The 26,393-nt window shown below is 52.4% G+C and overlaps 1 protein-coding gene across 1 annotated transcript in view; it reads right to left on the bottom strand.

Annotated features, from left to right (window-relative positions):
* Positions 1-24,590, bottom strand: part of PDPK1 (3-phosphoinositide dependent protein kinase 1) — a 62,914-nt gene extending 38,324 nt beyond the window's left edge. The window contains exon 1 of the mRNA XM_043454780.1: positions 24,432-24,590. Coding sequence (XP_043310715.1) covers positions 24,432-24,455 — 24 coding nt within the window. The 5' untranslated portion in view covers positions 24,456-24,590. The remainder of the gene's footprint in view (positions 1-24,431) is intronic.
* Positions 24,591-26,393: the final 1,803 nt, after the last annotated feature.

The raw sequence follows: 26,393 nt of genomic DNA on the forward strand, positions 1-26,393 counted from the left end.
TTAGAAGAAAATATAGGAGTAAATCTTTATGATCTTGGCAATGGTTTCTTAGATATGAAACCAAAAGCACAGGAACAAAAGAAGAAACAGATCAAAGGGACTTGATCAAAATTTAAAACTTCTGTGCTTCAAAGGCAAAGAACCACCCAAAGAATGGAAGAAAATATTTACAAATCATCTATCTGATAACGGACTTGTATTCAGACTATATAAAGAACTCAAACAATTCAATTAAAAACGAAACAAAACACAATTTAAAAACAGTCAACAAATCTGAGTAAACACTTCTCCAAGGAAAAAACCATACAAATGGCCAAAAAGTACCTGAAAAGAGGTTCACCATCATTAGCTACTACAGAAATGCAAGTCAAAGCCACAGTGAGATTCCATTTCACACATACCAGGATCAAAGAGATAACAAGTGTTGATGGAGACACACAGAAGTTGGAACCCTCACACTGCTGGTAGGATGTCAAACGGGGCAACCACATCAGAAAACATTACAACAGTTCCTCAAAAGGAAACAGGTACCATACAACTGAGCAATCCCACTCCTAGAAATGAAAACACAGGTCCACACAAATCTTGTACAAGCATGTTGACAGCAGCATTATAGATAACTAAAAGGGTTGGAAAGGACAATCCACAGATAAATGAATAAACAAAATGCACTGCAGCTATAAAAAAAACTGAATACCCAGCCATAAAAAGGAAGTACTGATATACTCTACAAACCAGATGAACATGCAAACACTATGGGATGTGAAAAGGGCCTGACACAAAAGCCACATATTGTGTGATTCCATCTGTATGAAATGTCCAGATGAGGCAGATCTACAAAGAAAGGAAAATTGGTGGTTGTCAGCGGCTGGCAGGAGGGGAGAACAGAGTGGCTGCTGATGGTCAGGGGTTTCTTTGTGGAATGATGAGGATGTCCTGGAATTGGAAAGTGGAGACATATAACCTCATAAATACACTAAAACCACTGAATTACACATTTTAAATGGGTGGATTATACAGTATATGAATATCTCAATAAGCTGTTATAAAAATAGCTGTATCACAAATGACTACATAAATTTATATATAAGATCTCATTCGAATCCATAAACCATCAAGACTGTTTTTTAACACAAGAATAGGCACCAAAAAAACTCAAGTAGCTCAGAGTTGTGAAAATGTGTGTCTCAAATGCAAGCGAGAGCCCCAGAGACCGCGGCACACATTTTTAACTATGGCGAGAGGCTGGGAGGATGAATTATTAGATAAGAAGGACGATGAAGTATGCTTACAACACAGAGACACCAGAGGCTGGCAGGACTATGCCAACCCACACAGGACAAGCCGACCTGTACAGCGGTGGCTGGGACCATGAACCCGTGCTGCTACTAAGATGGTTCTGGACAGCGACACGGTGACCGTCAACAAAGTGACGACAGAACTCTCACCAGTGGGATACACAAAAACACTCACGAGAGGTGGACGGACGTACAGTTAAAATTTAGATGGCCATTAAGGAAGGATTTTTAGATAGTGTCGAAGTTAAATCGGAAATACACAAAAGTTGTGCCCACAACCATTAAAAAGAAAAGCCTTTCCAGTCTGAGCCTAAAGCATTCCAGCAGTAACATCATGGGCCTACTCATCACCAGACTGTTGTGGAACAACACGGAATGAACTCAGAGCACCCAGATTTGTTCCTAACAGTCCTGCCCTTTAAAAGACCCAGGAGAGCACTTGGCTCCACATCTTGGAACAGGAAGAAGGCTGTCAACATGGGCTGTAATCCTCTGCTACGTCTGAAAAGGAGGCTGTCTGTGTAGGAGGAAAAGGCAGGGAAGCTGGCCTGTAGGGGTTGTTACTGGCCACGCTGTGTCCCTGCAAACCTAAGTACAGCCACTAAGAATAAGCTGAAACTGGGGAAAATCAAGACTGCAACAACACACACAGGTAGGTGGTAAGAAGTACATCAACACGGTAACACAAAAGCAAGCTGAAGACAACTGAACACTTAATTTTATTAATTTAAACACGTAAAGGAGTGTGGCCAAAGTTGTTTCTTATATGTATATTGTTGTTTTTCAGTCACTCAGTTGTGTCTGACTCTTTGCAACCCCCTGAAATGAAGCACGTGGGCTTCCCTGTCCACCATCTCCCTGAGTTTGCTCAAACTGTTCAGAAACGCTAGATAAAAATTTTCTCTCTCCATTAATACAGGGAAGAGAGATGCAGGGAACTATAAAGAAGCCAGAGTCCTACAGGAAGTGCACCAAAAAAGGCTGGACCGGCGGGCACAGTAACCAACAGTGTGCAGAGTGCGACAGCTCAACCACAAGAGAAAAGCTGATGGAGACAGACGCTCATCTTAAGATGCACAAAAGCCAAGCAAGTAAGAAACACATCTAGATGGAACCTCCTGTGACCCGAACGTGATGAGCACAGAGGAGGAGAAGTGAGGCAGCGGATGGCAAGGAAGGCAGGAGCCTGGGCCGTCCCCGGTGGGGCAGGCCAGGCCAGCGAAGGCTGGCTCAGGCAGGTCACCCCAGAAGACACACCACACGCCAGCTCCAGAGCTGCACCCCAGCTGGGATGGGCAGGCTTCATTTTCACTTCAGGCAAGGTACACAAATATGAAGGAATCAACTCAACGCACAGAATCAATGAAACACTAGGAGACTGTGACTAACAAGCTTTGTAAAGACTATCTAAGAGAACCTGCTTTTTTAAATGCGGCCGACAGCACAAACGTGACCAGCAGTGCGGGCTCTCTAGCTGGAATGGGAGCCCGAGGCGACCGGTTCCTTCTGGAAAACTGCCGTCTCCGTGGACACACTGAGGCTCACAGGAAGTCTAGTGGGCCTGACGCACCTCATAAACCCTCCATCTCGGGAGAGGTCCCGAGGGCTGGACTCAGCTCTGTGGTTCAGCCAGTACCTTAAGGGTTTGTCCCTATAAACAAAGCATACAATCTTTAACAGAAGTGTTTAGCTGGCTCAGTCGTGTGCGACCCTTTGTGACACCATGGACTATAGTCCGCCAGGCTCCTCTGTCCCCGGGATTCTCCAGGCAAGTATACTGGAGTGGGTTGCCATGCCCTCCTCCAGGGGATCTTCCTGACCTACGGATCGAACCCATGTTGCCTGTGTCTGCTGCACTGCAGACAGGTTCTTTACCCCTGAGCCACCAGGGAAGCTAATAGAAGCGTAATCAAATTCAGTAGCTTCCCCTGGATATCAGCTGGTACTTTCTGTCCTCTAGGGCAGTGGGAAGTAGGGAGGAGGTCACAGTCACCATGCCGAGGTCCATCAGGAACCAAGACAGGCCCGGGCTGTGCTCAGCATCCAGGCCAGGGGCCTGATGACCCCAGGCTGTGCCCAGTAGGGCACCGAGCACCTCACGGGCTTCCCAGACACAGCCAAGGCGTAAGCGCTCCCTGTGCCCGCGGGTCATCCCCAGTGCAAACTCTCAGGCCCAGGACTGAGGCACAGCAGGGCTGTGGGACCCAAAGGACTCCACGAGATGGGGGAGGAAGGAGCCGGCACTCCAGCAGCGCCACCCCAGGCACTGCTTCAGACTGGCTGCTCACACCCCCAGCGGGGTCACTGCTGCCCAACGGGAGGGGGGCAGGGGGAGCACCACGGGTCCCGCCTGGTTACTGACCTCACCTCAGCGCCCACCTCCCGCCAAGCAAGGCTCCAGGAGACAACGGGAAATGCACTGGACAGTGGCAAATGCTGCTTTTGATTCAAAACTGACACATGAACTACTGAGTAAAATCTCAAACATGAAGTTTTTAGATAACAAAACGTGACGAGTAGATTCATGAACCTGAAAAAGGTAATTTTACAGACATGCTTCTGGACCCAGTGACTATTCCAGCAACGGTGCCCACGTGGGTTGCACATGGGGTCTCAGCCCAGGCGAGGGACAGCCCCAAGGCGAGGAGCTGGAGGCGGGGTGCGGTGGCGGGCCCGGGGCGTCTGCACGCACGGGGACAATACCTGGCGGGATGACCACCCTCGAACCAGCTAGAGCAAGGACAGGCGGCCCTGGTGTCAGGCAGCCCGGGGAGGCTCACACGGCAAACGCGGCTTCTGCCGGCTTCAGGAACACCTGTCAAGGGTCGCACTCTTCAGCTGCAGCCTCCTGGATGCGAAATGAACACGCGTCCAGCCCACGGAGGCAGCCTCCAAAGACAAAGACAGGTGTGTCTAATGAGACTCTAGCTGACGCGGACATGCTCCTGAGTGCTTCCTCTCCATCAGAGCAGTTTCTCCAGAACAGGTTCTCGAAGGAGAGCACAGAACACAGAGGTCTGCTCCTGACCTCAGCGACACAGACCCCACACGCAGCCTCCCTCCAGGCGGCAGCACTTCTGGTGGACACACAGAAATCACGAGGCGTGCTGAAGATCAAGCCATCTCGGTAGAGCTGGACCTGCCTCCAGACCTGTGACACGGAGCGCCCCTGGCCGGGCAACGACAAGGGAAGGAGCAGACGGTCGTGCTGGAGAAATCCGCTCAGGTCCTCCTCAACACCGGTCCACAGTGAGTGCCTTGGAAGACGCTCCGGCCACCTGTATCCCCCGCAAGCTGGTCACGAGACAAAGGCTGGAGCCCAGGGTTTTCCCACCAGTAAACATCAAGGCCCTTGAGGCTGACGCTTATTCTCACAAGCACTGAACTCTGGCAAGCTCCCAGACCCAAAGCACAACTTCAATGAGAGGTTTGAAGGCAGGAGCTGACAGGCCACTCTTGAAGGACACACACCACATAAATTAACATAAACTAGTAAGTCTTCTGTCATTGGAAGCTGGCTGCAACTGTAGGCATGCTCTGGACAGCTGCAGAAGGTTCTGGAGCCAGAGCTAAGCTGCGCCCACTTCAGTCTGGTGGGCACTGAAGCAGAAGGCTTGACTGGAGTCGGAGCAGAGAAACTGTGTGCGCTGGAGCTGCCGGCGGGTGGAAAGGTGACCCCGGGGCCAGGCTGCGGGGCGGGAACAGGATGCCGGGTCTGTACACACACCAGCCGCCTCGCCCGGACAGAAGCACCGTCCCGGCCTCAAACACCAGAAGCCTGCCACCGCCCCCGAACATCTGCGCCCTCACCCCCGAACGAGCTCGGAGACGGCGATCGCAGCCCGCTGACCGCGCCTCAGTGACTTCCGTGAGGACACCCTCTTCTCCAACACCACCTGTTATTTCATAAAAATATACGCACTCGTTCTGCTCATCACTGTTTCTTAAAGGAGGTAAATGAACCACATTATTAACCCAAAGACTCAACGAACATGGCCACTGCTAGCACAGGCCCAGGCAGACGTGGTCCCTACCTCTAGGAAGCCACATCCTAAGGGAGACGGAGTGACAGACCCGGGTTCACACCCAGAACTCACCGAGGAGAATGTGCGGGCAGCTGGGCACAGGTGGAAGCGTTTGGGGGGCCGGGGGGTGGCAGTGAGGGGCTGGGGGAGCAAGCTAGAGGGAGCAGGGAGGAGGGGGGAGCGCTGCCGCAGGTCCCAGGAGGCTGACAGTGGCTCAGGGGTGCTGTGACGGCTTGCAGGGAGACACACACACAAAGCAAGATGCAAAAGTAACTAACCACGCGTCACACAGGTAGAGTTTCACTTTCCTCTAATGTTTGAGACTCAAAATTCAGATTCAGCGGCCTTTATGAGTCAGAAAGAAAACCCAGTCATTCTGAAATGGCAGTAATAGATGATGTAATACACAGACACACACACACACCTGCTTTTCTCCCCCACAGGCTTCATAAGAAACAGCAGGGCCACCACTAGCACTTCACAGGCGCTTCAGGGACTTAAGGTAAATGCAGTGTCCTCAAGACCACACAGTTTCAGGGACTTCCCTGGTGAGCCAGTGGCTAAGACAGAGTACTCCCTATGCAGGGGGCCCGGGATCGATCCCGGGTCAGGGAACTAGATTCCACATGCTGCAACTAAGAATCAGTATGCCAAAACTAAAGATCCTGCATGCTGCAACAAAGATCCACAACTAATACCTGGAGCAGTTGAATAAATGATATTTTTTTAAACAGTTTTATCTACTTCATTAACAAACATTCACTGAGCACCTACTCTGCACCATGCACTGCCCTAGGCACTGGAGATACAGCAAAGAACTGAGCCCATGCCCTCAGGAGGCCCATGTTCTAGTGGAGGCAGGCTGACCCCCAAAAAACAAAAGCCAGGTAAAACCCAGTGTCCCAAATGGTGATAAATCCCTGAGAAAATACAGCAGGGAAGGAAGACAGGAGGGGTACAAATGTAACGGCCAGAGGCACCCCCACTGGGAAGGTGACCTCTGACAAAGACCTGAGGAGGCGGGGAAACTTCAGGGAGAGGACTGGAGAATGCAAAGGCCCGGGGGCAGAGCGGCTCTAGACTCACAGTTGTCCGCTTGACCCTCGGGACGGGCCACCTCCAGACAGGACCTCTGGATGCCAGGCAAGACCTCAGGATCCCTGAAACCCCCTCCTCTGGCCACATCTGGCACCCTCTGGGCACCTCAAACCTCAAGGGGGAAGCCTGAGATGGGGTTTCCCGTAGGGTCCAAGCGCCTCCTGCACCCGAGTCTGATGCCGGGCGAACCCCACTGTGGGGTCACACATCAGCCCTGGGCAGCAGATGCCGGCCACCAGACCACGGCCGCTGTGGACGCGTCCCAGAAGCTCCCGCTCTGCGCCAGCACCACGGGCATGGTGACACAGGGACCTGTCACTGCCAGCCTTTCTCCTTCGTGGAATTTTGCAACTTCCTTCCTGCCTCAGCCACAGTGCCCCAGCGACGTGCCTCAGCGCGAGACTGCCTCTCAGGGCCGCGCTGACGGAGCGCTGTTCACAGGGACAGCTCAGGGCTCCTGCTTTCTCTCCCTGAAGTCATAACTCACTGGTATGGGTATGTTTTAATGAACAGTTTCAATTCGGCAGTAAAATGATGATCGCAATGTTACCTTTTAAAGCATTTTAAAAGCATCAACTGTAAAATGAATAAGCCTACGAAGAAAGCCCTCGCCCAGTGTGAAAAGTCCAAATGTTTATCTGTACTACCACTGTTACTCTAAAGGGTTGATTTTGTAACATTTCGAGGTGATAATTAAGCTACTGAGAAGGAACTCTGAGAGTCCTCACTGAGGTCTGGAGGACTCTCTCCAGCTCTGGCCCGGGGCGGGGGTCAGGCTCATGAGGACCTCCTCCCAGCCCACAGGCCCTGCGCCCGGTGGAGACAGCACTGCCCAGGGCGCCCAGGGCCTCGGGTGAGCCACTCCCATCCAACACAGCCCCATCGGCCCGCCACCCACTTGGTGACCCAAAATTATGGTAAACAAATACATCTGGTTACTCAACAGCTTCTGAAATGTAAGTCTCAGGAGCAATTTAAAGCTCCAGCACCCTGTCCCCCAGCCTCCTCCGCCCTGGTCACAAGTCCTCAAGAACACAGCTCTCCACCGGGTCCTGAGAGCGCAGCGTCACAAGTCGTGACTGCAGGCCTTCCTGACACACACGGCGCACCCTGAGTGAAGCACCTCCCACTGAGGGAACGCTGGAGCCCCTGCCAGGGGCTGCAACCCCACCCCCACTCCCCCACTTCCCGGAACCAGCACCCTCTAACCCACACAGGACGGGACCCCTCTGCTCCTCTCTTTGGCTTCTGGAAATGCACTAAGTGGAGCCTGTGGCTCTGTTCCACGGCGGACAAGGACGGACGGCTGTTCTCAACTGAACTTAGCCTGAAGAGCTGGTGCCACCAACATCCAGCACCTGTGATGTCTCTGGAGACGCGGTCACACCGCCCAACACACACCGCGTCCTGCACCATCACCGGGTCACGTGACCGAGTTAGCAGGTGGCACCCGAGGGCCCACCGTTTCTGGGCAGGCCCAGGACAGCACATGAGCATCCCTAACAGAAGACACGCCCAAGCCTCAAAAAACCGACTTCCAAGCGAACTTGGAAAAGCATCGTCCATAAACTGGGCGTTTTCTGTACACTTAGTTTTACAGCGATGTGTATATAAGAACATAGGATTTTCAATTTCTTTGAGGACTGAATTCAGCAGTCTCCTCTTAAGAGGTAGAAACTCTAAAGGAAAAATTAATTTGAGATGAATTAATTTTCATATCCACAAAAACACATCAAGGTTTAATTTAATGACACTATCAACCACTAAGGGAGTTTAGGAAAATATGAGCATCGAAATATCCAGAATCCAGGGACTTCCCTGGTAGTCCAGGGGCTGAGCCTCCACACTTCCAGTACAGGGGCCCAGGTTCCATCTCTGGTCAGAGAACTAGATCCCACACACCGCAACTAAACCCGCCCCTCCACCCCACAAGTCAAATAAACAAACAAACACTGAAAAACAAACCCAGTATCCCACATTCAGAACTGCTAAATGTGACAACTATTTGATTGACAAATAGATGAAAATGCAAATGAATTTGGAGGAAAGGAAAACAATGACCCACAGGTTTCTTTTCCAGCTTCCATCAAGTCTCTTACACCAGACAGGGCACCTCTTCCCAAGTTGCAGGCAACGACTTCCCTAATCCTTAGGAGACCAACCGCTGGGTGAACGGAAGCTGGTTTTTAAAATACAGAGCCATGTGTTTTTAAAGCATACCCCAGACCTTAATTACCTGGCAGCAGGACGGGACTGCGCCGGGCAGAGGAGGAAGCGGAGCGGGCGACCACGCACCAGCTGCAGGCACCATGGCAAGCGTGCAGAGAAGTTGTGTCAGGACGAGAGACTCATGGTTTCGCCTCCTCCATTTTGAAACGTAGTTTAACACACTTTACAATGGGGCTTCCCTAGCGGCTCAGTGGTGAAGAATCCGCCGGCCAATGCAGGAGACACAGGGTCGATCCTGACCTGGGGAGCTCCCACACGCTGCAGAGCAGCTAAGCCCATGTGCCACAACTACTGAGTCTGCGCTCCAGCACCCGCATGCCACACCTGCTGAAGTGCGCACGCGCTAGAGCCACGCTCCGCAACGAGAGCCCACCGCAGTGAGAAGCCCGTGCTCCGCAACAAGAGAGCAGGCCCCGCTCGCCGCAGCCAGAGAAAAGCCCCAGCGGCACTGAAGACCCAGCGCAGCCAAAAACGAATAAAATTATTAAAAAAAAAGAACACAAAAAACTTTACAATGGAAAGTGACTTATCTGTTCATCCTAACAGATATTCACTTAGCGCTGACCAGGTGTCCAATCCTACCTGAGCCCCGGGGACCAAGACGAGCAAAGCAAACAGCACCTGAGTCAGCACCAGGAGGCAGGGGAGGGGACGCAGGGGAGCGGGGTTGCCTGAAGTTCCTCGGATCCCTTTGGATCTTTCTTTCTCATCTCTGTATCTTTATCTCTTTAGAAAGGATAAAGTGCACATTAAGCAAGAATTTCACATGAAGAACAAGCTCGGAAGTCTGAAGCTAGACTCATGGTTGGCGTGATGAGAGTCAGTCTTTCAGCCTGAGGGGGGAGCCTGTCACTCCACACCGCAGCCAAGGACTCAAACCTAGGGGCCTACACACCCCACACCCCATACTGAAGCAATCGCAACTAGATGCTTTCAAAGTGTCTTGGCTCCGAGGAGTTCCAAATTTCTACCTACAGACCTGCTGAGGAAGAAACTAACTCCATGATATCACAACAGTAAACTGTCCCAGACGCTTAACCATGACTAACTAAACCACCCAAACCTCTCACGTATTAATAGTCACTACCTCAGACAAACAAGTTACAGGTACAAGAAGAAAAGTTACCTCCAAACTGTTCAAAGCTGCACTCTGCCAGGCCAGACCCCAGCTCCGCTCCTCACTAGCCATCTGACCTTGAACGTGTTAGGTCACCTCTCTGCGGCTCAGACTCTTCACCTAATAGCAGGGATAAGGAGAACCAGAACTTCCAGGCTTGCAGGAGGATTTAATGAGTTAATCTACACAAAGCACTCAAGCCGACTCAGACGGAGCATGCTATTAGCAGTTTTATGATTAAAGAACACAGAAGACACACAGTTTTCTCAACCAAGGGTCATCAGATCATAAAATAAACCCTCCAAGACCAAAATGAAGCTCATCCCCTTTCCAAATACTATTCCCTTTTCTGTGAGTAAACCTGAATTAACAATGTACTGAATGAAGAGGCCCAGCTCTAACTGCGAGGCAGACAAGATGATACAGGATGGCTGAGCTCCGGAATCAGGATCACAGCCAGGCCTTCTATGGTCAGGATACCGTCCTGCTGTCTAAGGCTTCAGTCAGCGAGAGAAAGGATCCCAAACTCAACAGGCCTCCCTGGTGCCGCGTGAGGCGACACTCCGGAAGGCCTTGCCAGGCACAGCCAACGCGCCGAAGAGAGGGGCACCTCCCTCCCGGTGCTGCACGAGGGTGGCGGTGGACTGCCCCCCCCAGCCAAGCAGCTCGGCCCCAAAGGGACCCTGCTCTCCAGTCAGGAGTGCTCACTGGCAAAGAACACTCTGGTAAGAACCTCCTCGCAGCTCAAGAAATCCCACAAAGCTGGGCCCAGCGCAGAGAACCTGGCAGAGGCGGACACAGCAACCACAACCCCCCAGCCCCGCCCAGACCCCACCACGAGGAGCCAGAGGGAAGGAGCCAAGCCGAGGACCCCCGGCGAGCTCGCTGAGATCAGGGGTAACCAGGGCTGAGCCCCACTCTCTGAGCCACTGTTCACTGCTCTGTAAAGAGAGGTCAAGAACACTAACCCGCTCCTTGAGGGCTGCTGGGTGCCCACGACAGACAGGAGCTCAAAGGCACTCTGGGAAGGGCATGTCTTGTGTCCACAGGGCAGACAAGACACGGCCACTGCTGAGGCTGGACTGCGGGGCCTGGGTGCCCATCTGCGCGCGCCGAGAACACTGGCGGCCGCCCACTCCACCCACGGGAGCCTCCAAGAACAGGCAGACTGGGAGCTGGCCCACAGGACACCTCGGTCACCAATGAGCGTGTGCAGCGTGACACACAGCAAAATGCCACCACTCCTGACCAGCAGGGAACGACCCCGAGGAACTCCGGGTGGATGGCTGACTGGATCTCAATGAACACCTGAGTAAGACATTCTGCTGTTCCATGGTGCAGGGTAGAGAGAGTTCAGTTCAGTTCAGCCGCTCAGTTGTGTCCAACTCTGCGACCCTATGGACTGTAGCACGCCAGGCCCCCCTGTCTATCACCAACTCCCGGAGTCTACTCAATCTCATGTCCATCAAGTCGGTGATGCCATCTAACCGTCTCATCCTGTCGCCCCCTTCTCCTCCCGCCTTCAATCTTTCCCAGCATCAGGGTCTTTTCCAATGAGTCAGTTCTTCACATCAGGTGGCCAAAGTATTGGAGTTTCAGCTTCAACATCAGTCCTTCCAATGAATATTCAGGACTGATTTCCATTAAGATAGGCTGGTTTGATCTCCTTGCAGTCCAGGGTGGAGACAGGACACGAGCCAAGGGGGAAGCGTGTGGGTGATCTCCAAGGGTGGCCACTTAATCCATCCCCCTCCTCCCTTCTCCAGCCCCTTGGACCTTCTCACCCAGCCAGAGGCAGGAGAAGGAACACAAGGTCATGGCTACCAGCTGCCTGAATGAAGTCCAGTCCTCAGGCTTAACAGAGCAACCCATGGATTGCAGCCCACCAGGCTCCTCTGTCCATGGATTCTCCAGGCCAGAATACTGGAGTGGGCAGCCATTCCCTTCTCCAGGGGATCTTCCCAACCCAGGATTTGAACTCAGGTCTCCTGCATGGCAGGCTGCTTTACCACCTGAGCCACCAGTAAAGTCTAATAGACCATAAGACTCAGCAAACGCTGTCCCTGAATTGTGCTAAACGGGCACCTCCAACGTTAACTTTGTATATACCACAAAACACTGAAATACAGGATCTCTTTGCCCTTCTCACTTCCCTGCCATACTCTGAAACTGCATACAGGTACACTTTACAAGCCATGAACTTGATTAAGGTGAGCATCAGGATGCGGGTGACTTCTGGGCAGGTGAAGGGAGATTATAATCAGCAGGACCACTTAGGGGGCTTCTAAGAGCTCAACAAAACGCTGTGTTTACAGGAGGGTGGAGGCACGGGCCAGTTTGTTTCAAATTCTCTATATGCGCCCATTATAAATACAACTTTAAATAACATTACTTAAAGGGAAATTAATGAACTGCCATTCTTCTCTACTTCTAATAACTTTTATTAAGCACTTACTGTTTAATAACACACACCTCTGAGCATTTCACACATGGCATCACAGTTCTCAAAACAACTTCTGGGCATGAGGACCACGGGCACCCCTCTTTACAGACTGAGAGACTAAGGCACAGACCAGGCCCTCGTCTGGGTCCCAAGCCCAGCAGTGAAGCCAGATGCACACTGCCTCGGCCCTGCCCAGCTGGGGGGCGGTGACGGGGGGAGCTGATGCTCAGTGTGAGCCGGGAACAAGCACGCAGGGCCATCCGGGAAGCAGTCAGTGACCACTCCACTCCACAACTCGCCTTGGGCTCAAGTCCTTCTGACAACTTCTGTCACACTGAATTTAGCTGCAACAAATTCATACTAAGATTTATACTATGAAAGCATTTATTAAGAAATTACTCCAAACAGCTGGAAACAGCCTATGTAAATGTCCATCAAAAGAACAATGGCTGCTCACGGTTCACCGACAGAGGGGAGCATCACACAGCCACTGCAAGCGGTTCACGCAAAACACTCAATGAAAATAGGAGACAAAACTGTCTCAGATATACAGTAAGAGTCCCAATTGATTTTTTAAAAAATACATGAAGGAGGGGCTTCCCTGGTGGTCCAGTGGTTAAGAATCCGCCTTGCAATGCAGGAGACACCGGTTTGATCCCTGGTCTGGGGAGATCCCACATGCCGCAGGGCACCTAAGCCCATGTGCCACAACTGCCAAGCCGGTGCTCTAGAGCCCGGCACCTGCAACTACGGAAGCCCCCGTACCTAGGGCCCGGGCTCCACAACAAGAGAAGCCACTGCAACAAGAAGTCTGAGCACCACAACTAGACAGTAGCCTGCTCTCCACAACTAGAGAAAGCCTGCACCCAGTGATAAAGACACGGAGCTGCCTAAAATAAGTAAACAAAAATACAGAAAGGAAACAGTGATGACCTCTGAGTGAAGGAAAGACAGATCTTCCAGTCAGTTCCCTGTAACTATAAACCTGGACAGTTGCAAGGGATGGAATCCACCCAAGGAGGGTCAGCAGATGCAGGGACTCGAGGTAGTGGGGACCTCCAAGGGACCCTGTCAATGGCACACCAACCACAGGGGCCACGAGGTCAACAGACACAGGTGATACCACATGGGGCCCACAGACTGCCTGAACTTCCTTCCAGGTCCATCAGTTCATTCATTCAGAAAAGACACGTGATGTATAAAAGCATTGGCTAATGTGCGGATGAATGTTGGTATCTTTTAGATACCTTTTATGTGAGGAAGAAATCATTAACCACCCGTGGGGGCCCAGCATGGAAATCCTACTTTTGCTTTTCGAAGTCTGTCATCCCAGAGCTGTATCAGAAAAACGGCAGCACTTCAAAGGTAACTGTGTGTGTGTTAGTAGTGTCCGACTCTTTGTGACCCCACGGACTTCAGCCCGCCAGGTTCCTCTGCGCAGGAAGTTCTCCAGGCAAGAATACTGGAGTGGATAGCCATTCCCTTCTCCAGGGGATCTTCTCAACCCCGGGATCAAACTCAGGTCTCCTGCATTGCAGGCAGATTCTTTACCATCTGAGCCACCAGGGAAGCCCATCCAGGTACTTAAGATTCTGTCTCACAGCCAAATGACGTGAATGAAATCTAGAAAGAATGTGTATAAAAGCTTTACTCACTAAAATCTATTAGTAATCAATAAACAATAATATCAACAAGCTCTTGCCTTCTGTTTTGTTAAAATAATATGATATATTAAACTTGACAACTAAGCAGCAAAACTGAGCTTCTAAACTCAAGTCACACTTATACCACTTACAAATGAATCTTCTCTTGGGAATTAAACCCATTCAGCTAACGTTTTTCCACAATCTAGTTTGGGAAACTAAGTGATACCTAACTTGGTCCAAAGCAGAGCATCTTGAAAGTTAAGTGATATATATGGTGAGGCCAGCAGCACAGAGCTGTCTCCCCTCCTGCCCAGAAGAGCCAGGCCTGGGGCTCCTCTTTCCTGCTTTCTAGCTCCCAACCCAGTTCCTTAGAGGAAACCTCGCTCGGCCTCCAAGAGTAAAAGATCAAACGCTAAAATGAAATCTAGAGCACACGGGCACTGTCAGTGAGATGAGACTGTCCTCCAGGGTCCCAGCCCTCCCAAGCCCCCTCTTCAGCCTCCTTCCCCTCTGCTGGGCTGGGACCCTAGGCACTGCCCACGCCTCTGACCGCTCCGGCAGCCCCGCCACCTTCCCCTGGCTGACCTGGCCCACGAGCTCTGCCCTCTCCTGTGTCCTTCAACCTCAGTGGGGACTGCACTGTCCACGCCGGCCCACGGCTCGTGCGCCTCCCTCGGCAAGGTGCGGGGTCCTTGAGAGCAGCAGAGGGGCTGTGGGGACATCCCCAAAAGGCCCTGGTACTGTTTATCCTCCATTATAAACAGACAACCACACTGACACTGGTAACTGTTCTAAGAGCCCTAACAGATTATCCTGTTGAAAAAAAAAGCCAGATTAATGTGTTTAGACTTGTTTTTTAATCCTCTAAAGCTTCTCTCTCTTTGAAATAGAAAATAAAACCCAACCAACCCCCAGAATGCCACTGGCCATATATATAAACATCATCCGGCAGGAACGCCCTTCCAGCAGTGTCAACTCACTCAGCTTATTTCTAACTGAGACTGCCTCTCCTGATACCTGAAAAGGCTCCTCTAACAGATGCTTTCCTTTCCAGGGCCTTTATCTACAAATTCTGAATAAAGAGCGTCTTATTGGGAACAATAATGACCAACTGAGACAGAGAGACTTTGTCCCACTGTGAACAGCCAACTCCCACAGCAAAGCTTCACAGCTTCAGCATGCAGAGAAAGACCGACTCTGTCTAGCATGACATTCATCCACACCTCCACTGATCACCAACTGAGAGTTCAGTTACCAGAAACAAAGACAGGAGGAGGAAGGAAGGAAGGGCAGGCAAGCCGGCCAGTCTCTGTCCCACCTTCTCTTAGCCCACTTCCAACACCTAGACAGCATCCAGCCCCCCGGAGTCCTGGGGACGGCCTGCAATACCCTCAGGCCTCCCTGCGGGCGGCCAGGAGCCGGCTCCCTCATTTTCTTCAAAGTGCTTTCCTCATCATTCCTTCTACCAATTCTTACCTTTGTAACAGTCTTGTTTTCGCTGTGGTCATGTAGAGAAGAGGTTGGAGGGGAAATCCATAGATGGGTGAGAAAACAAAACCAACTCATGATTTTCCTGAAAATACCTATCTTCAGAGATCTGCTGAAGAAACTCCAAGCTCTGTTCTTGGTTCAATCTAAGAGTCTCAGAGTTAACAGCCCACAAGTCAATCTTGACTCAAGATCTTCAGACAATAATAACACTCTAGCTTCATGGGCAAGAAAAGAGCCAAAGAAGAACATATCGCAGCTGACCACCTACTTTCATGAAGCCCAGGTAATACAGGACTAGCTTCTTATCTGCAAAGAAGGCACAGAGAGACTGAGCACACAGGACCAGAGCACTAATTAGATCACACACGGCAACCTTCAGACACTCCCGCAGGACACGGGCCTCCCCCAGGAGGAACCGTTTCTGTCAGTGGGTTTGGGTTCACTCAGCACCCGGAAACAGCTCTGTCCTGGCAGAGTCCTGGGAGTGCCCAGCCCACAGAAAGAGGCCAGAGCAGGCAAAGCACCCGGACCCCCTGCCAGTCCTAACCCGATACATGTCAGAAGCCCTCCAAGTCCCAACTGTCTTCATCTGGAAACCAGAAGATCTGACTGGGTGAGCAGGAAGGTCCCTCCCCAAGTGAAATACTGTGGTCATCCTGGGACACACCATCAGCAAGGACCGCAGAGCAGAGCAGGGCCACAGGCCTGACTCCAATCACTCAGAACCACTTATCACCTTGCCAGTGACACGTGACAGGTCATACCAGGCATACCTGACGTCCTTGGAATTCTTCCTTAGCTCAGAACCCCAGTTTCATCACCAAAAGATATCACACAAATTCAAATTGCAAGACAGTCCATGAAATACCTGAGCGGTCCTCTTCAAAAGCATCAGGTGCATGACAAATAAGACAAGACTGAGAGGCCATCATAGAGCAGAGAGGACCCTGGAGACGTGACAGCCAGACGCAATGTGGTACCCTGGGTGGGGTCCTGGGACAGAAAGAGGACGGTGGGGGAAACTGAGGAAAGCCCAGCAGGTCTGCCGCATAGTCACAGTGTGTTGGCAGGGTTAGAGCTCAGTTTTGACAGATGTGGCCGGGCTGTGTACATGCTAACATCCGGGAAAGTGGGATGATGGGTATTACAGGAACTCCACATTGTGTTTGCAACTTTTCTATACACCTAAACTTATTCCAAAAATCAAGTTTATTTTAAAAGTAAGTTTGTTTTGAAGGTTATTTTGATCAGTTCAGTTCAATTGCTCAGTTGTGTCTGACTCTTTGCAGCCCCATAGACCGCAGCACGCCAGGCCTCCCTGTCCATCACCAACTCCTGGAGTTCACTCAAACTCATGTCCATTGAGTCGGTGACGCCATCCAACCATCTCATCCTCTGTCGTCCCCTTCTCCTCCTGCCCTCAATCTTTCCCAGCATCAGGGTCTTTTCAAATGAGTCAGCTCTTCGCATCAGGTGCCCAAACTATTGGAGTTTCAGCGTCAACATCAGTCCTTCCAATAAATATTCGGACTGATTTCTTTAAGGATGGACTGGTTGGATCTCCTTGCAGTCCAAGGGACTCTCAAGAGTCTTCTCGAACACCACAGTTCAAAATCATCAATTCTTCGGCACTCAGCTTTCTTTATAGTCCAACTCTCACATCTATACATGACTACTGGAAAAACCATAGTTTTGACTAGACGGACCTTTGTTGACAAAGTAATGTTTCTGCTTTTTAATATGCTGTGTAGGTTGGTCAAGCAAACTGAAAGGATCTGAAAACATCTGTGTCATTAAAAACTTGATTCAGGGGACTTCCCTGGTGGTCCAATAGTGGGGACTCTGCGTTTCCACTGCAGGGGGCACAGGTATGATCCCTGTTTGGGGAACTAAAATCCTGTATGCTGCAGGGTGTAGCCAAAAAAAACTTGACTCAGAGTCAATGCTGAACACTAATTTGAGAAATATATGGCTACTCAAAGAAAATAATACACTTGACAGGAAGGGAAAAACCCTGACTCTGAATAAGCGCAGTATAAATTTCCAAATACCACCACCTTCTTCAGCATGCACTGTCGGAAAGACATCCAGGACTGGACGCACAGCAGGCACAGCCCACCTGTCTTCCCGGCAACAAAGGGGCGCCCCCTCCTCGGACGGCTCCGCCCTCAGCCAGCCCTCGCGCCTGTCCGACATCTGCCGGGCAGGACCGGCCCCGGCTCAGCACACCCCGTGCACCCTGGGGCCCGGTTCTTCTGGGTTTCTCACGGCAGGAGCCCCACAAGGGCCGGCCACCCCCTCCTGGCAGGGCACTGCCCTCCCCTTGGGCACCACCTGCAATGGTGGTGCTGCTGGCCACTTCCCTCCTTCCCTGAAGCAGGGCCATGGCTGGTGGGGCTCAGAGAGCGGTGAGCTGCCCCCCACCCAATGAGCTGCAGACGCAGCCTCTTCCCCAAGGATTCCTTCAGGGCATGAGCACGGAGACCTGTTCTGTTGACACCTCTTCTAACCCACGACCAGCCCTCCCCACCCACTTCCACCCCAGAGACATAAAGCTCAGGGCCAGCCACTTCCAGGCGAGAGTTTTCTAAGATCTTATTAAAAAAAAAAGAAAAAAAGAAAAACGCATTTAGATGACATGAGTTCTGTTTTTTTAGGAATGAGAATAAATAGGTTCACAAATAAAATCTATACTTAGATTCAATTTTTAAAACTGTACATCTGATAATAACCAGCTATGTACATACAATCAGTAGACTGTAATTCTGAAAAAACCCTGAAAGAAAAATGCCAAGCTGCAAGGAGAAAAAATGGGTTAACATGGGAAAAGAAGGCAACGCAGGCTGAGCGCCTGAGACCCTGCAATGAAGGAACAGCCTCCAGTCCAGGTTAAGTCACAGGCCACTCTGAGAGGAAAACGGAACAGCTAAGGGCTCAAGGTCACTAATGACAAGACCCTGGAAACAGCAATGATCCAGCCGCTGAGCTTGTAACTTACCTGCTTCCCCCGGCCCCAGCCACTAAGGATCAGACCTTCCTGAGAACGTGCCTGAGCAGAGCCAGTATCCGGGCAGTTTTCCCAGAGACTAGGCTGTTCCCATCACTTCCCAAAGGAGACGCTCTGCACGCAGCGAGAGCAGGCACACGCTGGGGTCTCAAGTGCCAGGCCACCGCCACCCTCCTCCCAGGCTGCCGGCTCACTCACTCACTCACCGCACGGCCGCGCACAGGTGCCCAGCAGGAAACCCCAAGGCAGCGGGCTGCTTGGACACGGAGTGCCTGCGTCCCTCAGGACCACCAGCACACAGCTGTCTCAGGAGGGTGGAGCCACCCACACCCAGGGCCGCATGCACCCACGGAGCACGTGTTCCTCTTGGGCCAGGGCACCCCTGGGAACAGAGCAGAGCCCAGGGCTGGGAAACGCCCCCTCCAACCTGCCCCGAAGCGGCAGAGAGGTGCCAAAGGCACCGCAGCGCAGGCTGGCTGCTTCCAGCACAAGGGGAAAGCAGTTTGGCGTCTGGTCCCAGAATCCGCTAGGGACACCCTGACCTGCAGTCAGGGCCCACCTAGCCAACGCTGGCACTTCTCCAGGCTAGACATTCAGGGTCTGACCGTGAGGACAGTGGTCCAGAGCAGGGCAGCAGTGCCAATGTGGCGAGCCTCAGCCCAGAGCACTGCACGCTTGACCCTGACTCCTCACTCACCCAGATTTCACCCAACATTTGATCAGAAAACTTCTCAGGCGGGGCTGTGGGATAAAACAGAACCAATGGCTTTGAAATACAACCTTTCCAAGGCTCAGGTAGGTGGTACAGTATGTATAAAGAACGAAGTATAATACATATATATATTCCCTTTCTGAATTACATTACCTTAAACAATGAAGAAATGGAACGTGGGACTATGCTTCTAACCATCTGACTTCTAGTTTGGAAAGCTTTCATGTTAAGCAACAAACAGCCTACGGTGAGACCCTCCGCCCCTCAAACACACTCAGCTCTGAACACAGGGAGTCAGAACATACATGCAGGATTCAGAGATGTCTTTGTCAATAAACAGCAAAGGTCAGACAGACAGGCTTGTGACAACCATGACAGGGATGAAAACCATGAAGAGAAAAGTGTGAGAAAGAGTAACAGAAACCATCTAGAGACTCCAAGTTCAGGGAGACACGTTTAACAAGGGCTATACACACCCGTTCCAGAGAACCAGAACACTGCACAGGTAGTCAAAGCTGATGCAGACGGAGGGCAGGAAGGGGCACAAGGAAGCTGACTGGCTAGAAAAGGCTTCAGAGCCGGGGCGGGGAGGGGGTGTTTCTCCTGAGGGGGTCTCTTCAGGCCAAGAGGAAGGGCCTGGAGACAAGAGCCTGGCGGTCGGAGATCCTGAACCTGTCCTGGGCTGGGCAGGCCAGAGAGAGAGCCACACAGCGGGGGCGTCTGAGGGACCGGCATGGAGGAGAGCTAAGTGATGAGCCGGGAGAGGCGAGGGAAGGCACAGGAGCATCAGAATTCGGGGACCACCCCAGCAGCCCCGCACCTCCTCACCAGGAAAGGGAAAACGAAGGAGAGAGTGTGTCCGCGTTTCCAGCACCACCAGGCGAGAGAACAGGACGAGAACGCGGCGTGGCAGCACAGCACCGCAGGAGGGCGTCCACCGGCGTGACCTCCGCGCTCAGGCACAGGCGCTCAGACAAGGTCTCCCCCTGCACATGGTAGTTTTCCGGGTCCCCTGCAGCCTGGCCCTCCCAGCCTCTCAGCATCCGGCGGGTGGGGGGGACAGAAAAGTTAACTCCAAGCCCTCTCCCCACAGCTTTCCATGGCACTTAAGGAGAACCTCAATGAGGCTCCAAGCCTCCGGGCGAATCTTACCCACCTTTCTTGACAGCATCCAATATTCGGCTGTCACTTTGAGATACAACTCCTGCTGCGCTAAAATTAATTCCAAAAAAGAACAGGTTGAAGAATGAGACTTCAACAATGAATTCATTGTTAAATAAGCTTTTAGCCGGATGAATTCTGACTGAAATACTGCCGAGAGATACACACACACACACAGCCTCTCATCAGCCCTCTCAGCGTGGGCAGACCTGCCACCAGCTCCACAAACAGGCAGAAGACACGGACCTCCAGACATACCTTCAAACCACACCTTTAAATATTCTGAAGGCGGCAAGTGGCTGGCACAGTGGGCACACAGGCCCATCTGCAGGACAGAGGAGGTCACTGGGCCGCCAGGAGCTCTGCGCCCCCTTCATCAGGCCCTCGGCCACACTCCACATGGCTGTGCCCCCAGGAACCGGCTGCAAAGGTCAGGTCTGCGCCACCTCTTCACACACAGAGCTTGCAGTGCGGTCAGTCCTCGCTTCTGGGAGGCCACGTGTAATCCAACTATGTAGACAGACACCTGAACCAGCTGCTCTGGTAAGGGATCTGAAGCCCACAATTGTAAATCCTTTACAGTGAACTCTCTCTCAACACATTCAAAACAACTTGGGATTTCTTGGAGTAAAAATGTCAGTTTAAATTATTAAAGTTTCCTAGACCAAGAGAATAGGACCAGACTTTGTGCAACTGTATAAACACAACCAGCGCCAAGCACAGAAAACAGACCCCACAAACCATCATGAACCCAACAGACCTCTCTCTTTTTAAGCCATCGTCACCAGAAGACGTTCCCCACTGCTCTTGAGAAAAATGCACCCTGCCTGTCGACAGGTATATAGACTGGATACACAACTGCTTCTCAATATTCAAACAATTTTCTAAAGGGTCTGGTATCACAGGGAACAAGAATGCAACGCAGTTAGAGAAGAATGCATTACTGAAAAGGCCTTAACGATACATGTCCCAATCTACAGTTTCCACACCAGCACTTCCTCCCTGGTGATCTGCCCTTTGAACCTGCCATCAAAACAACTGTGCTCCGCACCCTACGGCCAGCTGTCATCACAAGGGCACGCACACGCCGGCCCCAACCCCCACACCTGCTGAGGGAGTCATTTCTGCATCAAGCGCTCCTCAGCAGTGGCTCCTCACTCTGTAGTCACAGAAGTGAAGCATCACGTGGGACCCCATCAAAGTCCACATCCACAGAAGCTCCTCCTCAAGAAGGGGCAAAGTGTAGGGCCCGTGGAGGCTCGCCTCACACCACCACCGGGAAGGCACCGACCTTGTTCGCCCCCTCCCTTCTGCACCAGTTCCCAATTTGTAACACACTTGCCCTCCATGCACCCAAACCCACCATTAGTTGGGTCAGTGGGGGAGAGCACAGGCTGAAAAGAGGGCCCACCCAAGAGCTGCCTCTTCCTCCTCCCCACACCACTGCTACAGGTAGCCCAGAGGCCGGATCCTGCCTTGAGGAGCAGCCCAAGGCCTCTCTTCAGTGCCCGTACTGCTCCAAGCTGCCGCTGCAGTCCTTATCAAACACACGTCAGAGGAGGAGGGCAAACCTACATGTCCACCCTTCATGAGTACGTGAGTACGGGGCCCCCACCTGCCAACTCTGGACTCGACTCGGTAAGCGCTGCGGGGTGGGAGTGCACCGCTCTGCACACGCCACACGAGGAGAAGCTATGCACAAGGGCGTGTGAGAATCAGAGCCCACTTCTTCCCAAGCTGTCAGCCTTCCCCACCGCCCTCCCACGCACACAGCCACCCTGCAAAAGCCACCCTGACGTGTGCAGGGGACCACTCTCCCCAGCAGGCAGTTTCACCTTTAACAACATCACTGCAGTTTCTCACCAAGGGAGGATTCCCAAGCTCACCATTCAGAAAACCAGCCCTCAAATAAGGAGGGACCAGAGCCTCTTTCCAAACAGCGGCTTTCTGACAGCATGAGGCTGAAACGGGCTCCAGGGGTCACAGAGTTCAGCCATCTGTCCTGAGAAATAACTAAGTGTTCTGTTGGTCTATGAGAGGACGTCCCTCCCGCCTCGTGCGTGGCAGTCTGAGGACACGCACGGCCCCCAGAAAGATGCCCTAGGCAGGGGCACTGAGGACTTCCTCAGGCAGCAGGCTGCGACCCTCCCTCAGGGCACCACTCCCAGGAGGGCAGGCAGGGTGGCACCCAGGCCTCTGCCATCAGTCAGACGTGGGCTCAAACTGCATTCCATGGGATGGGTACTCAACCTCTCCACACTGTGGAAACCGAAGCTTTCGCACCTGTAAAACGGGAGCAATGCTGACCTCAGAACACTGTGGAAGCCCAGCAGCACGCGGACGACTATCTGGCAAAGGGCCCGCCTTAAAGTAAGAGCTCGACACCCGGTTCCCCCAGCTTCCGGACCACTTAGTATCAAACCGGGCTGGACCGTTTCCAGACCTCCCCACTCATTCTGCTGCTCCGCTGGTTTAAGATATGTAAAGAAAGGGGAAAATAATCAGATCAGGGGCTTCTCATAAAGTGCCACCATAAAAATCCAGGTTCAAACTCACTTGAACAGAGCAAATCCATCTGTCCTCAGACAAAAAACCCACTATTGGGGGCATCTCTGCCATTACTGATGGGAAACACGGCATGTTCTTCCAGACATGTGGGGAAAATCTAGCTGACGAAAACACGAAAGCCTAGCTCCTCTCACTTCCTAATGGGAACGTCCATTCTTACTTTTGGAACTCATTTCTTCTCACTGGATTTCAGCGTTTTTGTACAAAAAAGCTGCCTTCTGCACAGAAACCTCCAGATGTCAAGTGTCGGTCATGTGGAACTACCAAGACCATGACATGATATGCTCTTTTCCTCTTCCCCTGGAGGCCGACAGAGCGCACACCTTGCATTGCCACAGCATCTCTGTGTGAAAGTTCGTCTCACAAACTTCCACAATCTGTCAGCCCCAGCCGCCACTGAGGGCCGCCAAGCATCCTAGTTTGTGTTTTTTGCGCGTATTCCAGGCCCCCCAGGGCACGGCCATACGTGTCGCAAAAGCCAAAAACATCCCCTCGCCTTTCACCGTTTGTCTCACCTGCCCAGGTCTTCCTCCTCTCCCACTTCAGATTATCACCGATCTCTACAAAGCAGAATTCTCGAGTCCACGGACCACCGGCAGAAGGTTCAAGAACCTCCCGAAGTTAATTACAAAATTCAGAGAAGCCCTGAGTTTTTAAAGGGTCCATGACCAATCAAAAATATTAACAGCCACTACTGCAAAAAATAAGAAAAACAAGGGGTTGAGTCAATTTCTTGGGTCTTCCTCTATTGGAGGGATTCGCCTTTCGAACCCGATTTTGTAAGCAGTCTAGACCTTCATCCAGCACCCACTTCACAATTGCATACAAGGTATAAATCCTTAAACCGTCTTCCCAAAACTCCCGAACTTAAGAGAGGGCAAACATAGACTGGAGTACTTTAAGCAACCCACAGAAAACATAGAAACACTAGCGATACATTCACCAACACATTTAACCCAACAAGCGCCTTTTCGTTTCCTTCCCCCTAAAATCTCTCCGCCCGGTCACGCTCACCAGCCCGCGGCGGTCGGTTCAAGCCTGGCCTCCCCGAAGTATCCCATCACTCCGGTGCCGGAGCAGAGCCCCAAGGCACGCAAAGCACCCACACGCCGCCCCGCGGGGCCGGGAAAGGAGCGCACCCGAGTGCATCGGACTTCATCCCAACCGGGAATTCGGAGGGGCCCGAGCATCAGGTGCTCCGGGCAAGAACTCGCACATCTCACTTCGGCGGCGAGCGGAAGCACAGGGACCGGCCCCAGGTGAAGGCCTAGAGCTGTTTCTCCGCAGACAGTCCGAAAGGTAACGCCGGAGGCTCGGCTACAGGCCGCGCCGCGCCGAAAACAAACTTTCCAAGCACTTCCACCGCGGCGGGCCGGTGACACCTCCCCGGCCTCCCCCGCCCTGCGCGCGCCTGTCAGTGCCCGCGCCGGGCCAGCGCCCGCCTCAGCCGAGCCCGGGGTTCGCGGGGCGGCCGAGCGACGCCCCGACGGCACCCGCGGTCCCTGGCCCGGCCGCTCACCGCAGGTGAGGAGGCGCCGCCGGGCCCCCGGGACCGCCCCGCCTTGCCGGGCCCGGGAGACCGCCACGCTCAGCGGGGTGACGGGCCGGCGCGCCCGGGCAGCAGCCGCGCACTCACCAGCTGGCTGGTGGTCCTGGCCATGGGCCCCGCGTCGGCACGGGCGCCTCCCCCGCAGCGCTGCGCGGCTCGGCGCCTCCTCAGCGTCCTCCTCCCCGCGGCGGAGCCCCAGCAATGGCCGCCCTCATCCTGCGCCCTCCCCGCGGCCCGCCGCCCCCGGCACCGCCCCGCCCCCGCGCGACGCCGGGCGGGACTTCCGCCGGGCCGCCGCAGCCGCCTGCGCCCATTGGTCTCTCTCGCCGTCGCTCCGCCACGGTCCGGGCCAGCCCGGCCGGCGCCCCCGAGCCGCATTTCCGGGTTGGGGCCTGGCAGGCGGGAGCGGCCCGGCCCCGCCCCGGAGCGGGAGGGCGACCCCACGAGAGCCAATCCGCGGTCCGCGGGGCGGGGCTGCGCGCGGTACCCGGCGAGCTGTCATCCTCGCTCCGGGACCGGGAAACTGAGGCTCGCCCGGGCAGGGACGCGGCGGCCAAGGTCACGCCCCAGGCGCGGCGGCTGGGCTCCAGCCGCACGGCGCGGACTCGGAAGCGGGGCTCTGAGTAAACACCGAAAGAAGCAACTTCACTAGTTGCAAAATTGAGAAGTGTTCACGGAAGCAAAACGAGGCTCTAAAGCCACAGCTATTAAGGCAGAAAACCATCGCATCTCATCCCTGCTGAGAGTCCCAGGGGCTCCTTCAGGACTTCCTCCTCTGCTTATTAACTTTTTTGTAGTTGTTATTGTTGATGATGACGGTGGTATTATTGTTCTAACTATGGTAAAATTTAAGACCTTAACCAGTTTAGAGTTCAGTGGCGTTAAGTACATTCACGTTGTTGTTCTAAGATGTTATTTCAAACAAAATTAGAATCACTCTGTTACCTGAAGGTTTGCATATTTTAAAATATCTTTTTTTCTGTTTCCAGAAGAAATATATCTTCACTTAAAGAAAAAAAACTATTTAGACAATAAAGAGAAGTAACAGTAAGATAAGTGAATCCCTAATCTCACTGGCCAGAATTAATCATTGAGCAGCAGTGCTTACTCTCAGTAAGGACTGTTCATATCTAATCTCATTTACTTAGAACAAGCATCCAGCTACTGTTGCCTTCCTCAGATGAGGAAGCTGAGGCATAGCATAACTCTGTAGCTTTCCCTGAGTTCTGTATCACCAGACCCAGATCTTGATACTCACATGCCAGAGGAGTTCTGTATCACCAGACCCAGGATCTTGACACTCACATGCCAGAGAATGTGCTTTGACAATTAGACTATATGACTTCTATTTGTCCAGGCATCCAATCCTCTATTTACAAACCTTAAAATACCAATAGGGAGGGACTTCCCTGGTGGTCTAGTGGTTAAAAGCTTTCTCTACCACGAGCCTGGGGTTCGACTCCAGGTCAGAGAACTAAGATCCCATAAGCTGCGTGGCACGGCCAAACATTAAATAATAAATAACCAGTAAAAAGGCAAATGTAACCTCCATCCCTCAGAAGGCTCCTGCTGTTCTGACACTCACTTTTTTCACTTAACAATGTACCCTCCTGTATCCTGTCCAGCTCTCAGGATATCTGTCTTCCTCAACTGTAAGGGCTAAAGATGATTCCACTAGAGGAAGACTATAGTCTATGCCTCCATGCTCAGCCGGTCAGTAATGACCAACTCTTTGTAACCCCGTGGACTATAACCCGCAAGGCTCCTCTGTCCATGGGATTCTCAAGGCAAGAATACTGGAGTGGGTTGTCATTTCCTCCTCCAGGGGATCTTCCCAACTCAGCGATCGAACACACATCTCCAGTGTCTCCAGTATTGCAAGCGGATTCTTTACCACTGATCCACCTGGTAAGCCCCAAATCTATGATATTGATCAAGCTCCCACCTGATACTGAAGTGGTTCCCAGACTTTTATGTCATGAACAAGGCCCTGTAGGTCAACCTGGACACACACTTCCTTCCTTCCTTAAGATAAATTCTTAGCAGATG

Source organism: Cervus canadensis, chromosome 32 (assembly GCF_019320065.1).
Source record: "Cervus canadensis isolate Bull #8, Minnesota chromosome 32, ASM1932006v1, whole genome shotgun sequence".
Classification (NCBI taxonomy): domain Eukaryota; kingdom Metazoa; phylum Chordata; class Mammalia; order Artiodactyla; family Cervidae; genus Cervus; species Cervus canadensis.